At 34.1% G+C, this 14,276-nt stretch overlaps 1 protein-coding gene and 1 long non-coding RNA gene across 2 annotated transcripts in view; one reads left to right on the forward strand and one right to left on the reverse strand.

The window, feature by feature from the left end:
* Window positions 1-2,558: 2,558 nt before the first annotated feature.
* LOC107593746 (uncharacterized) overlaps window positions 2,559-14,276 on the forward strand; it is a 20,077-nt gene continuing 8,359 nt past the window's right edge. The window contains exons 1-2 of the long non-coding RNA XR_001610115.1: window positions 2,559-2,569; window positions 2,896-2,901. This is a non-coding gene — a long non-coding RNA (uncharacterized lncRNA). The remainder of the gene's footprint in view (window positions 2,570-2,895; window positions 2,902-14,276) is intronic.
* LOC107593744 (uncharacterized) overlaps window positions 7,011-14,276 on the reverse strand; it is an 8,117-nt gene continuing 851 nt past the window's right edge. Inside the window, exons 2-4 of the mRNA XM_016283604.1 lie at window positions 9,530-9,796; window positions 7,952-8,104; window positions 7,011-7,355 (exon numbers count right to left, since the gene is read on the reverse strand). Coding sequence (XP_016139090.1) covers window positions 7,201-7,355; window positions 7,952-8,104; window positions 9,530-9,796 — 575 coding nt within the window. The 3' untranslated portion in view covers window positions 7,011-7,200. The remainder of the gene's footprint in view (window positions 7,356-7,951; window positions 8,105-9,529; window positions 9,797-14,276) is intronic.

A 14,276-nucleotide genomic window follows, 5' to 3' on the forward strand; every position in this document is an offset into this window, starting at 1 on the left:
ACATATATATATATATATATATATATATATATATATATATATATATATATATATATATATATATATATACTGTATATATATTATTAATGTGTATATATAACACAATTACTAAAAATAAGTGAAAAAATTAAATCTAATTTAAAATATGAACAAAAGCTAAATTAGTGTATAAATGACACTTAATTAACACTGGTTACCAGTAACCACACTGTTTCTGTCTTAAGCTTTGGTTTTGTCTCAGATGTTTGTTTCCGACGCTCTCGCAGGTTCAGTGTCTTCTGCCGAGGTTGAATGGAAAAGTGGACGTGCTTGTTTTCAATCCGCCGTACGTCGTCACTCCATCAGACGAGGTGAACGAGTGAATGTGAGGAAAACATTCCCAACAGCTCCAGAAATTATGCAGAAAGCAAAAATATCAGTCTGTCATGACACAGTAATAGTAATGCTGCATAGTTAAACCAGGGTTTATAAAGCAGATAGTTCCGGTGCTTGGCTCTGATTGGCTGAGCCGCATTCGAAGCTGTTGTAAATGACGCTACAAAGTAACACACACCTTTGTTTACGTTTGTGTGTTGCTCGGCAACCACTTTGTAGCAACCACAACTGTTTCTGAGGAGCTACATTGTTTGGTGGAAGAATACTGTGTTTATTAATATCATTACACTTTATTTGCTCCGTTTTATTTTGTGAAACCTTACTACGTATATGGAATAACCGTTTTATAAAAGCAGTAACCCCCGTGAAGCCGTGGTTTACAGTGAATTAACCTAACAACGCCCCTTAGCTGTTATAAATTCACTGTAAACCTCGGCTTCACGGGGGTTACTGCTTTATTTTGTAATGAAAACTAAAGCCATAACCAAAAAACAAACAAACAAACAAACAGACAAAAATTGTAAAATAAACAATAAATGAGATTTAAAAAAAATAATAATAAAAAAATATTTTATTTCATAAAATGTTTTTAATCAATTATGCTTTGTAATTGACATATTTTTAAAAAATGAAATAAAAACTCATTCAGAATATGAATAAATCTTAACATCTAATCTGAAGCTAATATCAGGACCACTCATAACTTATTTATGTGCTTTTTTATTAGATTTTATAGACATATTAATTTATTTTATTTAAAACAAGTTTATTTTTATTAATTAATTTATTAATATATATATATATATATACGGAAGGGGATTAGGGCCAAGCAATAATAAAAAAATTGTTAAAAGTCGTTAAATTTAGAGAAAAAAGTCTAAATAAAATGTTGAGAATAAACTCATTCAATTGTGAGAAAGAGCTTGTTAAATTTCGAGAATAAACACTCGTGTCATGTTCATTTCATCTCGTGCACGTGTTATTTAGAGTCTGTAGTGAGGTTATACGAGTTTTTCTGGATACATAACGACTTTATTCTCTAAATTTAATGAGTTTAATCTCAACGCCAAAAATCATTAGGATATTAAGTAAAGATCATGTTCCATGAAGATATTTTGTAAATCTCCTACCGTAAATATATCAAAACTTGGTAACATGCATTGCTAAGAACTTCATCTGAACAACTTTAAAGAAGATTTTCTCAATATTTAGATTTTTTTGCACCCTCAGATTCCAGATTTTCAAATATTGTCCGATCCTAACAAACCATACATCAATGGAAAGATTATTTATGCAATGATTTTCAAAAAAAGACCCTTATGACTGGTTTTGTGGTCTAGGGTCACTGCATGCATCAGTATCGGCGCAGGTTTTGATCTGGACTGGTGTTTGTGTTGTCTAGAAGAGATCGTGGAGGTGTTGAGTAAATCAGGACTGAACGGAGAGCTGTGCTTGACTCGTCAGGCTGGACACGAGAGACTCTCTATACTGCGCTTCAGTAAATCCTGACAGTTGTTACACAAACCCAGCTGATGTTTCCATAAAGTCTGCTGGAGCTCAACAACTGGGTCACTAGAAGCTAGTTAGTGAGCAGCACGTGTTCACTAGCGAGGGTTAAACGCTCTTACTGACCCGCACTGAGATCCCGAGCGCATGCCGCTGTCATCAATCACTATATTAAACATGATCTTTTTAGTCTTGGTTGTTGTTGTTTTTTTCCATAAAAGGTCAATTTTACACAAACTGAGAGAAGAGTCAACATCAACTAATATAACTAAAATAAAAAAGGGGAAAAAACTTTAGAATAATTGTATGTTTTATTCAGTCATAAGATGGAAATATATATATATATATATACAGTATATCATCTTTTTCTTATAAAATGTAAAAAGAGATACTTTTAATATTTTTATTTCATGTTTTAGTAGTGGTTTTGTTGGTTTTAAAGTGTTTTAAAGTTGAAAGAAAACACACAGTTAGTAAATGAATAGAGTGCAAGTCTAAAAGGGGCAAGTTTATTTTAATTTTTTTTTATAAAGAATAGAATTAGAATAGAGTGCTAGAGTTAGAGGGTCAAATAAAGATGGAAGAGATGCATTGATTCTTGGAGATGGTTAAGGACTTGACTTTTAGTCTTGGTTGCTTTTAGTCATGTTTTTCATAAAAGGTCGATTTTACACAAACAGAGAGAAGAGTCAACATCAACTAAAATAACTCAAATAAAAAGAAAACTTTAGAATAATTGTATGTTTTATCCAGTCATAATAAAGATGGAAATATATATATTTTTTTGTTCTTATAAAATGAAAAAAAAGAGATACTTTTAATATTTAGATTATTTTATTTAGATTTTTACTTCACGTTTTAGTAGTGTTTTTGTTGGTTTTAAAGTGTCAGCATAAACTAAAATAACAACAAAAAAATAAAAAAAACTGAACAAAAAGGGAAAAAATAACACCAGTTATTCATGTTGTTCCCATCATACTTTAATATGACTGGAAGATTCTTCCAAATATGAAGTTAAATGTGTGTTTTTGTTGGTGTTTTAAATGTCTATATAGTTTTTATTTCAATTTTGTATTTTTTTTTAGATTAAACAATTTTAAAAAGATATTTTAGCGTTTTTGAGTTAAGTCTGTTCTTCTCACCAAGGCTGCACTCATTTGATCAAAACTACAGTAAAAATTGAAATTTTGGGAAATACAATTTGCTGTATTTTTGATTCACTCAATTAAATAATATACTGTATATATATATATATATATTCCAAAAACTTTGAACTGAACTTTTTTCAAAACTTGAATGAATCTTTGTTTAAGCCTTAAATTGAAAGTCGGTATATTGAGAGATGTGAATAATAATATTTGCATTAGATTATTAATAAGGGGATGATACAGTGACGCTTTCAGATTGTTGTAGATAAATGCTGACGTCTGAACAGAAGTATATGCAAATTAATAAATTAATAACCTCAAGAGCAGGTCTGTATTTAAAGAAAATAAACAGGATTTCTGGAACAAAGCAGCGAGTGATTAAATGATTATGCATTGATGAGATGATATACAATCTTTGCAAATCAAAACCATTTATATTGGTTTACGTTGTAATATTTAGTTTTTGTGTTTAGTCGCATCTCAAGAGGCATTATATTATATTTCTGTAATGCACTTTGTGTTCAGGATTCTGCTTGATAAACGAGCTCAGGGGCTTGTGTACTGCATGTTTAATAAAACCTCTATAGACCTAATATTCATAAACGATGAACAATGTAATGATAAAAACGCAGAATAAATAATCTCTCCATTGATGTATGGTTTGTTAGGATCGGACAATATTTGAAAATCTGGAATCTGAGGGTGCAAAAAAATCTAAATATTGAGAAAATCATCTTTAAAGTTGTTCAGATGAAGTTCTTAGCAATGCATATTACTAATCAAACATTAAGTTTTGATATATTTACGGTAGGACATTTACAAAATATCTTCATGGAACATGATCTTTACTTAATATCCTAATGATTTTTGGCATAAAAGAGAAATGTATAATTGTGACCCATACAATGTATTGTTGGCTATTGCTACAAATATCCCCCAGCGACTCAACACTGCTTTTGTGCTGCAGAGACACATATTAAGTAAACAATTATTTTGGATGCGATTAATCATTTATATATATTTATATTACATTACGCTGGATTTTTAAATGGCAATGCTTTATTTCGAGCTGCTCATTCAAAGAAATGATAATTAAGACTTTGTTATACCATTTATTATATTCAAGACTTGAAACTGATATATTTATATTTTATGTAGATATATTTGTATCATTATTAACCAGACGCTTCTTATATGAGTCCGGATATCCTCGTACAGATCAGACTCCAGCATCAGCACCTGAGAGACACACCTGAGAACTGATCCGGATCACTGAGTCAAACACACAACTGAATCAGTGAATCAGTGAATCAGTGAATCAGTGAATCAGTCCTGCTTTTGAATCAGTTCATTACAACAAAGCAGCTGGTTTGAGTTACTCCATCTGATCTGATTTCAGCGTCTCAGGATTTCCAGACTGTTCCTCACAAAAACTGAAAAGACTTCAGAACATTTAGAAAATATATTTTAAATATATAAATATATTTTTTGAATTTTTTTTTTGAAAAGAATAATTATAATAATTTTTGTAAAATATATTTAATATTTATTATTTTTAATACACATACACACACACACACACACATACATAATTTATATATATATATATATAATAATTGACATTAAATATTTAATATTTCTAACATTTTATTTTTTTTATTTTAAGCTAATTTTTTAACTAACAAATTTAATAATATAATATATAAACATCTTAAATCTTAAAAATGTAACTATTTGACAAATATATATATATATATATATAAAGCATAAAATCTTGTTTGAAAATCTTCCCTTTTTTCCTGAAAGAAATTAATACTTTTATTCGGCGAGGATGTGTTAAATTGATAAAAATGATAGAAAAGACTTCTATTGTTAGGATATATTTCTATTTTGAATAAATGCTGCTCTTTTTAACTTTTTGTGTTCATCAAAGAGTCCTATCGCAGGTTTCAAAAATATTTTAAATTGGAATAATATTTCACAATTTTACTGTTTTTTCTTTTCTGTATTTTTGACTAATTTAATGCAGCCTTGGTGAGCAGAAGAGACTTCTTTAAAAACATTACAAATCCTCCTGTTCACAAACTTTTGAACGGCAGTGTATATACATAACAAAGTTACGTTATAGAATGATTTATTAAAAAATATGATTCTTTTTTGCCTTGGTGTTTGAACAAAAATAAAGTCAATAATTTCAAAACATTATTATAAAAATAAATAAACAAGTAAATGAGGACTCTCTGACTGAACCCCTTTAATAGAGTTGTTTTCTTGTACAGCATGTCGTTAAATCAGCAGCTGTGTTATTATTTTCCGATCAAATTTCATCCGGTGTGAATTTGCCTCAAGGATCAACATGCCAGAAACCAGGCATTATCAGATCAAACGGATGATTTCCACAGAACTGCTCTCACCTGACACTCGGAGTCACCGAAGTGGCAGCTAAACTCCAGGCCCTTCGCTCCCTCTGTAGTCAACATCAGCCCTGCGTGTATAACACCCCTGCGACGCAACACCAGAGATGACTGACTGATGATAACAACGATCAGAACATCACGCTCGCTTCTCTTCCAGTTCTCATGTTCTTTCCAAGATCAAATTCACACGTCAATCACTCAAACGCAGGAACCTGATTCTTACACACAGCGAATGACTTCTGAAGAAGTTCTGAAGTACAGCGCATGAGATCTGTGTACGGTTTTGATATTTTTATGGTGCTTGAATACTGAAATTACATGGAAAGTCTTCAAAATATCGGCATTTGTTACACAGAAATCAGTCAGTCAGTCATACAGGGGTATAACAACAAAGGCGATAAAATTATGACAATTATGTTTTTTAATGGTTTATAAATATCTTTTATAGTAATTATATATATATATATGTATACACACACACACACAGTATCTCACAGAAGTGAGTACACCCCTCACATTTGTGTAAATATTTGATTATATCTTTTCATGTGACAACACTGAAGAAATGACACTTTGCTACAATGTGAAGTAGTGAATGTAACTCAACACACAGCCATTAATGTCTAAACCGCTGGCCACAAAAGTGAGTACACCCCTAAGTGAAAATGTCCAACTTGGGCCCAAAGTGTCAGTATTTTGTGCGCCCACCATTATTTTCCAGCACTGCCTTAACCCTCTTGGGCATTACAGCTTCACAGGTTGCCACTGGAGTCCGCTTCCAATAAGTCTTTCATGCAACTAGTTAGTTTGTTGAGCATGCATTCGTTGTTTCTATAACGTTAGGTGTAATTGCTGACTTGCGTGATTTCTGATGAACAGCTGGATACAGTGGGGAACCTGTGGTGTTCTGATCGTGAATGAGTGATGGACAGAAGACCAGAGTGTGCTTTCCACCACAAACCACGTGCACTGACTCATAATTCACATGCTACATGTTCGATTCGCGAAATGATTCATTCTTTTGACTCGGTTCTTTTTATGTTTTGGTTAAACCGAATCGCAAAATGAGGTGGGATCATACAACCAGCATTATTTCATACAATATGTGTACTTTAAACAATAACATACTGATAAACAGCAGTATTTAATAACTATTTCATTTGAACTGAAGCGAACTGTTCGAATGAATCGATTCGCTCGAAGTGAATCAAACTTCTTGATGCTACACTTCCCAAACACGTTCCACAAAAAGGGAATTGTTATAATATAGAGTTTGAGAGTTTAAGCTTTTTCATATACTCTTCAAGTTGAAGATTGACGTTTCATCAACTGGAGAAAAAAAAAAAGACTTTATACTTGTATGGTATTGCTTATGATTTTAAATTAGTTATAATAATGCAACAGTTGTACATCCTGTAGGTGTACTTTAATGTTTGCATTTTTTTTTTTTTTTACTTGCCTAGAAAATTCTTCTTGATTTTAGAATTGTTTGATATTTTGGCTGAAAACAAGACACAAAAAAATCTAAGTAAGAAAAGCATTTTTTGCAGTGTAGTAACGCTTGGCAGATAAACATGAACAGGGAACATGTACGTTTCTTGCTTTTTATTTGATAAACATGATGCTGTGAACCATTAAACTCTCAAAGGACACAAAACACACCAGGATGACAACATCTATTTAAAATCCCAAGAATAAATATTGATCCGATGTCAAGAATAAGTTAATTAAGCACTGATTTGATGATGATAAAATCACAGCAGAGGCAGATCCGGGCTGCTGAGAAGCTCCTGAGCAACATCAGAGTCTCTAAGAGCGAAGAAAGTCACTCCAGAGCTGTACGCCGCGGGAATCACGAGATGCGTCGTCTTCGGACGCTCTTCCTCGCTGATCATCTGTCTGACCTGATCTATAAACGACAGAAACTCACGGTCAGCTCAGTGTATTCGGCTGGAGCATAATATCAAGTCATTACATGAACAGAGGGTCGCACCCTCCACGTTTAATGTTTTCCAGCGCAGGTCGGGATGCTGATCTGAGATCTGTGATAGATGAGCGTCCGGCGTCAGTCTCTTCAGGACGTCTTCACGGCGAACGAGCAGCACAGACTCGCTGCACAGACGCTCGTGAACCTCCTCTTCACTCACTGAGGACAAAATAACAAGCTTAGCATGCAAGAAGAAACTAGAAATTTCATTCGCGTGTGTGTGTGTGTGTGTGTGTGTGTGTGCGCGCGTGTGTGAGAGAGTGAGTGTGTGCATGTGTGTGAGTGTGAGTGAGAGAGTGCGTGAGAGTGAGTGTGTGTGCATGTGTGTGAGAGTGAGTGTGTGTGTGTGAGTGTGAGTGTGTGTGTGTGTGTGTGTGAGAGTGAGTGTGTGTGCATGTGTGTGAGAGTGAGTGTGTGTGTGTGTGTGTGAGAGTGAGTGTGTGTGTGTGTGTGTGTGTGTGTGAGAGTGAGTGAGTGAGTGAGTGTGTGTGAGTGTGTGTGTGAACAGAGGGTCGCACCCTCCACGTTTAATGTTTTCCAGCGCAGGTCGGGATGCTGATCTGAGATCTGTGATAGATGAGCGTCCGGCGTCAGTCTCTTCAGGACGTCTTCACGGCGAACGAGCAGCACAGACTCGCTGCACAGACGCTCGTGAACCTCCTCTTCACTCACTGAGGACAAAATAACAAGCTTAGCATGCAAGAAGAAACTAGAAATTTCATTCGCGTGTGTGTGTGTGTGTGTGAGAGAGTGAGTGTGTGTGCATGTGTGTGAGAGAGTGAGTGTGTGTGCATGTGTGTGAGAGTGAGTGTGTGTGTGTGTGTGTGTGTGTCTGAGAGTGAGTGTGTGCGTGTGTGTCTATATCAGTAGTATTTTAATGGTGCTATAATAGTACAGTGTATACTATTATATATATATATATTTTTTTTTTTCATTATTATTATATAAGTAGCTTTTATTTTCAGTTTTCTTTTAATTTTAGTATGTGCTTTTTCATTTTACTTTTTGGTGTTTTTAAATATTACTTAGGTTTATTTTTTTTAAATATTACTTTAAATATTGATTGTTTTTCATTAATTAATTAATTTTATTCTCAGTTGGTAAAATTAGTGCTTCAATTTTAATTTCATTTCTAATTTTATGTTAAGTTTAAGATTTTCATGTAATATTTATATTTTATTTCAGCTTAATTTCAAGTAACATTTTAAAATTATTTTATAATATAGCATAATATAATATATAAATATACACACTACATATGTGTAACAAAATATAAAAAAAAATTAAAATAACTATTAAAAATAACTATTAACAATATATAACACTGCCATGATAAAACTTTTTTTAAAGTTATTTAGGCTAATTAATAAAGATGTTTAAAAGGTGACAAATAATAAATAATAATAATATGCATATATAATATTTTTATATGTATTTAAGATAAATAAACACTTCCTTCGGAAAGCTTTCTGAACAAAATAACATTTTGGTGTTATCAAATCAAGGTGAAGTTTTTATGAATATTTTGCATTCGTTTTTATTTTATATTTTCTGTGTTCAATTTATTTTATAGGTACAGTTTTAGTTTTTTTTGTGTTGCTATTTTATCCGTTTTGTTTTGTTTGTTTTTAAATGTCTGCATGGCTTTTACATTTACATTTAGTCCTTTAGCAGATGCTTTTATCCAAAGCGGCTTACTTTAGTTGTTTTATTATATAATAAATAAAAAGAAAACAGATAGATACAATAGAGAATAAAAGAATGGAGAACCTAGTGTTAGTTTTTTTTTTTTTTAGTTAGTTAGTTAGTTTTTTTTGAAAACAACATTTTTGTAATGTTTGTAAATGAACAGAGTGCAAGTCTAAAAGGGGCAAGCTTTTTTTTAAAGAATAGAATTATAATAGAGTGCTAGAGTTAGAGGCTCAAATATAGATGGGATTAACTATTAGTATTTCAGTTTTAGTTATTTTAGAACATCAAATTAAACTAAATGAAAATGAGAACTGTTGCCTTGACAACTAGCTGATGGTTTTACTTGTGGTTTTAGATGTAGTTCTCATTATATTAACCCTGGTGGTGCGTGATTTGGGACGCACCCACGTCCAGCGGGTTGGTCATGAACACAGCACCGGGTGCGACTCCGAAGATGAGCTGGTGGTGCCAGGCGTCGGGAATCTCTTCTCCTTCAGGAACGGCCCGCTGCATGTTCATGGTGGCGATGGGAACCGCTCCGCTCCGAATCCAGCGCGCCAACCACGGCACCAGCTTCAGCCTCCGCCGCGGATACAGGCCAAAGAACCGGCCCACAACACGGCCCCCGCTGGCCTGCTCGGCCCCGGAGACCAGCTGCAGGTGTGTGGCCCCTGGAAGAGCACGAGCGCTGGTTTAGAGTCAAGCAATAATCCCCGTGAAGCCGAGGTCTCCGCTTTATTAAAGCATTTGCCAAACGGGTGACGAAAAGCTCATAATTAAATTATATTTAAAATAATCAATAAATAAAATTATAGGACATTTCAAAACTGAATGATTTGTTTACTAATAAATTAAACTCATTTAAATATTAATAAAATATCATATTAATACATGTTAAATTTAAGCCAATTAAATAATAAATTAATAAGATTTAAATAAATTAACTGAAATCAAACAGAAATAGCATTAAGTACTATTATATTATTTTATAAGTAGCTTTTATTTGTGTATTTTCAGTTTTCTTTTAATTTTGGTTTAGTTTTTAGTAACTTTTTATTTTACTTTTTACTGTTTTTAAATATTACTTAGGTTTTTTTTATATTACTTTAAATATTTTTTTTATTTTCAGTTGGTAAAATTAGTGCTTCAACTTCAACTCTGTTACAGTAACATTTCTAATCTTGTGTTAAATTTAAATTTTTCGTGTAATATTTATATTTTATTTCAGCTTAATTTCAAGTAACATTCTTCAAATTATTTTATATATAATTATAAATAATATACGCTAAATTTAAGCAAATTAAAATGTTACTAAAATAATAAATTAAAACAATATAGATCTGGAATTTCTTTAAGTCTGTCTAAATATCATTTAGTAATGGCACGCGCATGTGATCCGCTCCGTGCTATCGTGTCTCTGGACCGGAGCAGTGTGTGCGGTGCGGTGGTTAGCGTGACACAGCGCGAAACCAGACTTCTTTTTTTCCTCAATGGAAAGCACATTTACACTGTTTGAATCTTTCCCTGTCCCCTATATAGTGCACTACGTGCCATTCACTGTACAGAAAATACTAATTCTGTGGACAAGTGACCGATTTCAGCCGTGGCTTCAGTGTCTATTTTATAGTGTGGGGTGGGCGCTTCGGATTCTAGAGAGCTTTTGATTGGACAGAAAGTTTGATGAGAAGCTGAAGTACGGTGTGACGTCAAAAAAAATCGTTGAGCCGTTTTGGCGGAAGTGACGAACTGCAAGCTTTGAATGCTTATATCTTATAAATGTGAATTGTGTCACTGTTTTGGAGCACACTGCCTTATAGATAAACTTAAGACTAACATATTGATACTAACACCCAAAAAACTTTAATTTTGATTTCATCTTTAAGTCTGTCTAAATATCATTTAGTAATGGCAATGTCTTCTGGTCCATATCCTTTCCTTAGGAACGTGTGCTAGACACTGATTAATGTAACGTAAACATACTGTACATATTTATATATTTCGCTATTGCATTGTGGAGTGACACTTTCATAAACTGTTCTATACTCCTCTGATTATATAATGGTAAATATTACCATATCATAGCACAACAACAGTGCTTAGCAATAATGATAAGCCTAATACTCACGATATGTAGTGAACGAATCTGCAGCTTTGAACGATTCGGAGAGTCAGTGATTAATAACCCGTTCATAACTACAGCCATTTGCTTCGTTACTGAATGAATGCATGACGCGACGCTTCACTCATTTAGACAGTGACTTGGCGCCACCTACTGGCGATTTTAGTTTTAAATCTACAAGTATCACTTCGTTTTGCCATTATTTGTTGCTTTATTATTTTTATTAATAATACACTTAATGGCATGTTAAGAACATACAATTAATAAGGCTAGAAAAACTTTGCTTCCCTAAAGGAAAAAAATGCACCTGTAAATCAATTTAAAGTAGTTCCCTTCCAGAACAAAACTTTACAGATAATGTTGTCATCCAAGACGTTCCTGTCTGTCTTTCTTCAGTCGTAAAGAAATTGTTTTTTGAGGATTTCTCTCTCCATATAATGGACTTCTATGGTGCCCCCGAGTTTGAACTTCCAAAGTTAAATGCAGCTTCTGCAAAAAACAGTTTACGCAGAGCTACACAAGACGAGCGTTTGAGGTTAAAACGTATATAAATAGTCATTATATGGAGAGAGAAATCCTGAAATGTTTTCTTTACGACTGAAGAAAGACAAACATGAACATCTTGGATGACAAGGGGGGGGGAGTACATTATCTGTACATTTTTGCTCTGGAAGTGAAATTAAGCGTTAGCGTTAGTTCTGGCAGGTCACGTGAGTCAAGCTTGCATCAGCTGACTCTCAGCTGATCACATCTACCTATAGGAATACGACACCTATCGCGGCATTCCTATATAAACTCTATTCAGTATTATTCAGCAGCTTTTCAGCTTGCTCCGGAGCAAATTACCCTCCTCCATCCCCAGCTCCTCCTTTCGCCGCAGTCAGGACTTGGCTTTCTGATATTCCTTGCTAATCAGACTCCTTTATCTTGAATAAAGTGTTACACTTAAATATCATTAAGTACATTAATGATATCTGCCTTGGTCTGTTCTGTTAACCCTGTTATTATTATTGCTGCTCTCCCTGCTCATTCATGACAGGCTGCATGGATGGGCAGGGAGTTTATTTCGCTATTGCATTGTGGAGTGACACTTTCATAAACTGTTCTATACTCCTCTGATTATATAATGGTAAATATTACCATATCATAGCACAACAACAGTGCTTAGCAATAATGATAAGCCTAATACTCACGATATGTAGTGAACGAATCTGCAGCTTTGAACGATTCGGAGAGTCAGTGATTAATAACCCGTTCATAACTACAGCCATTTGCTTCGTTACTGAATGAATGCATGACGCGACGCTTCACTCATTTAGACAGTGACTTGGCGCCACCTACTGGCGATTTTAGTTTTAAATCTACAAGTATCACTTCGTTTTGCCATTATTTGTTGCTTTATTATTTTTATTAATAATACACTTAATGGCATGTTAAGAACATACAATTAATAAGGCTAGAAAAACTTTGCTTCCCTAAAGGAAAAAAATGCACCTGTAAATCAATTTAAAGTAGTTCCCTTCCAGAACAAAACTTTACAGATAATGTTGTCATCCAAGACGTTCCTGTCTGTCTTTCTTCAGTCGTAAAGAAATTGTTTTTTGAGGATTTCTCTCTCCATATAATGGACTTCTATGGTGCCCCCGAGTTTGAACTTCCAAAGTTAAATGCAGCTTCTGCAAAAAACAGTTTACGCAGAGCTACACAAGACGAGCGTTTGAGGTTAAAACGTATATAAATAGTCATTATATGGAGAGAGAAATCCTGAAATGTTTTCTTTACGACTGAAGAAAGACAAACATGAACATCTTGGATGACAAGGGGGGGAGTACATTATCTGTACATTTTTGCTCTGGAAGTGAAATTTAGCGTTAGCGTTAGTTCTGGCAGGTCACGTGAGTCAAGCTTGCATCAGCTGACTCTCAGCTGATCACATCTACCTATAGGAATACGACACCTATCGCGGCATTCCTATATAAACTCTATTCAGTATTATTCAGCAGCTTTTCAGCTTGCTCCGGAGCAAATTACCCTCCTCCATCCCCAGCTCCTCCTTTCGCCACAGTCAGGACTTGGCTTTCTGATATTCCTTGCTAATCAGACTCCTTTATCTTGAATAAAGTGTTACACTTAAATATCATTAAGTACATTAATGATATCTGCCTTGGTCTGTTCTGTTAACCCTGTTATTATTATTGCTGCTCTCCCTGCTCATTCATGACAGGTTGAATAAAGTGTTACACTTAAATATCATTAAGTACATTAATGATATCTGCCTTGGTCTGTTCTGTTAACCCTGTTATTATTATTGCTGCTCTCCCTGCTCACTCATGACAGGCTGCATGGATGGGCAGGGAGTTTTTTGCCCAGAACAGAACCATACCGCCAAACCAAACTTTATGCTAAGTATCTATCATTTTAACGATAGTGGTCCTGACAGAACTACTCCTTTAAGGGGGCAAATATTGTCCCTTAACTCTTTCCCCGCCATTGACGAGTTATCTCGTCTTTTAGAAGAAAACGCTTCCCCGCCAAAGACTCGTTTTTACGGCTTTTCGTGTTTCCACTGTTATACACTCGGGGGCGCTATTACGCATCTTCTGAACGAGTACAAAACCTCCCGAACAAAAACACACGTGAACAGGACGGAGAAACGAGCGATCTCTTATGTAAACCGATGCATATGAAAAATAATGCGATCATTAGCAATAGACAGCATATAAATAAAAACTGCATAATGTTACGGAGTAAAATGTGATGTCTGTGCAAGTAACACACGTGAACAGGACGGAGAAACAAGCGATCTCTTATGTAAACCGATGCATATGAAAAATAATGCGAGCATTAGCATTGATTTTCTCACCTTTTTGCTCAAAATAATGATTTTTTTATGAAACCTACCTATATTCAAGTGTTGGTAAAAAAAGAATGTTTTTAAGCTAGAATAAAACTGATTTTTTTTTTTTGTTTAAAAGTAGAGGCTCTGATCTTTATTTTGGTGTATTGCATATTCAAATATTCATACAGCAAAA

This window comes from Sinocyclocheilus grahami, unplaced genomic scaffold (assembly GCF_001515645.1).
Source record: "Sinocyclocheilus grahami isolate Dianchi unplaced genomic scaffold, SAMN03320097.WGS_v1.1 scaffold176.1, whole genome shotgun sequence".
Taxonomy (NCBI): Eukaryota; Metazoa; Chordata; class Actinopteri; order Cypriniformes; family Cyprinidae; genus Sinocyclocheilus; species Sinocyclocheilus grahami.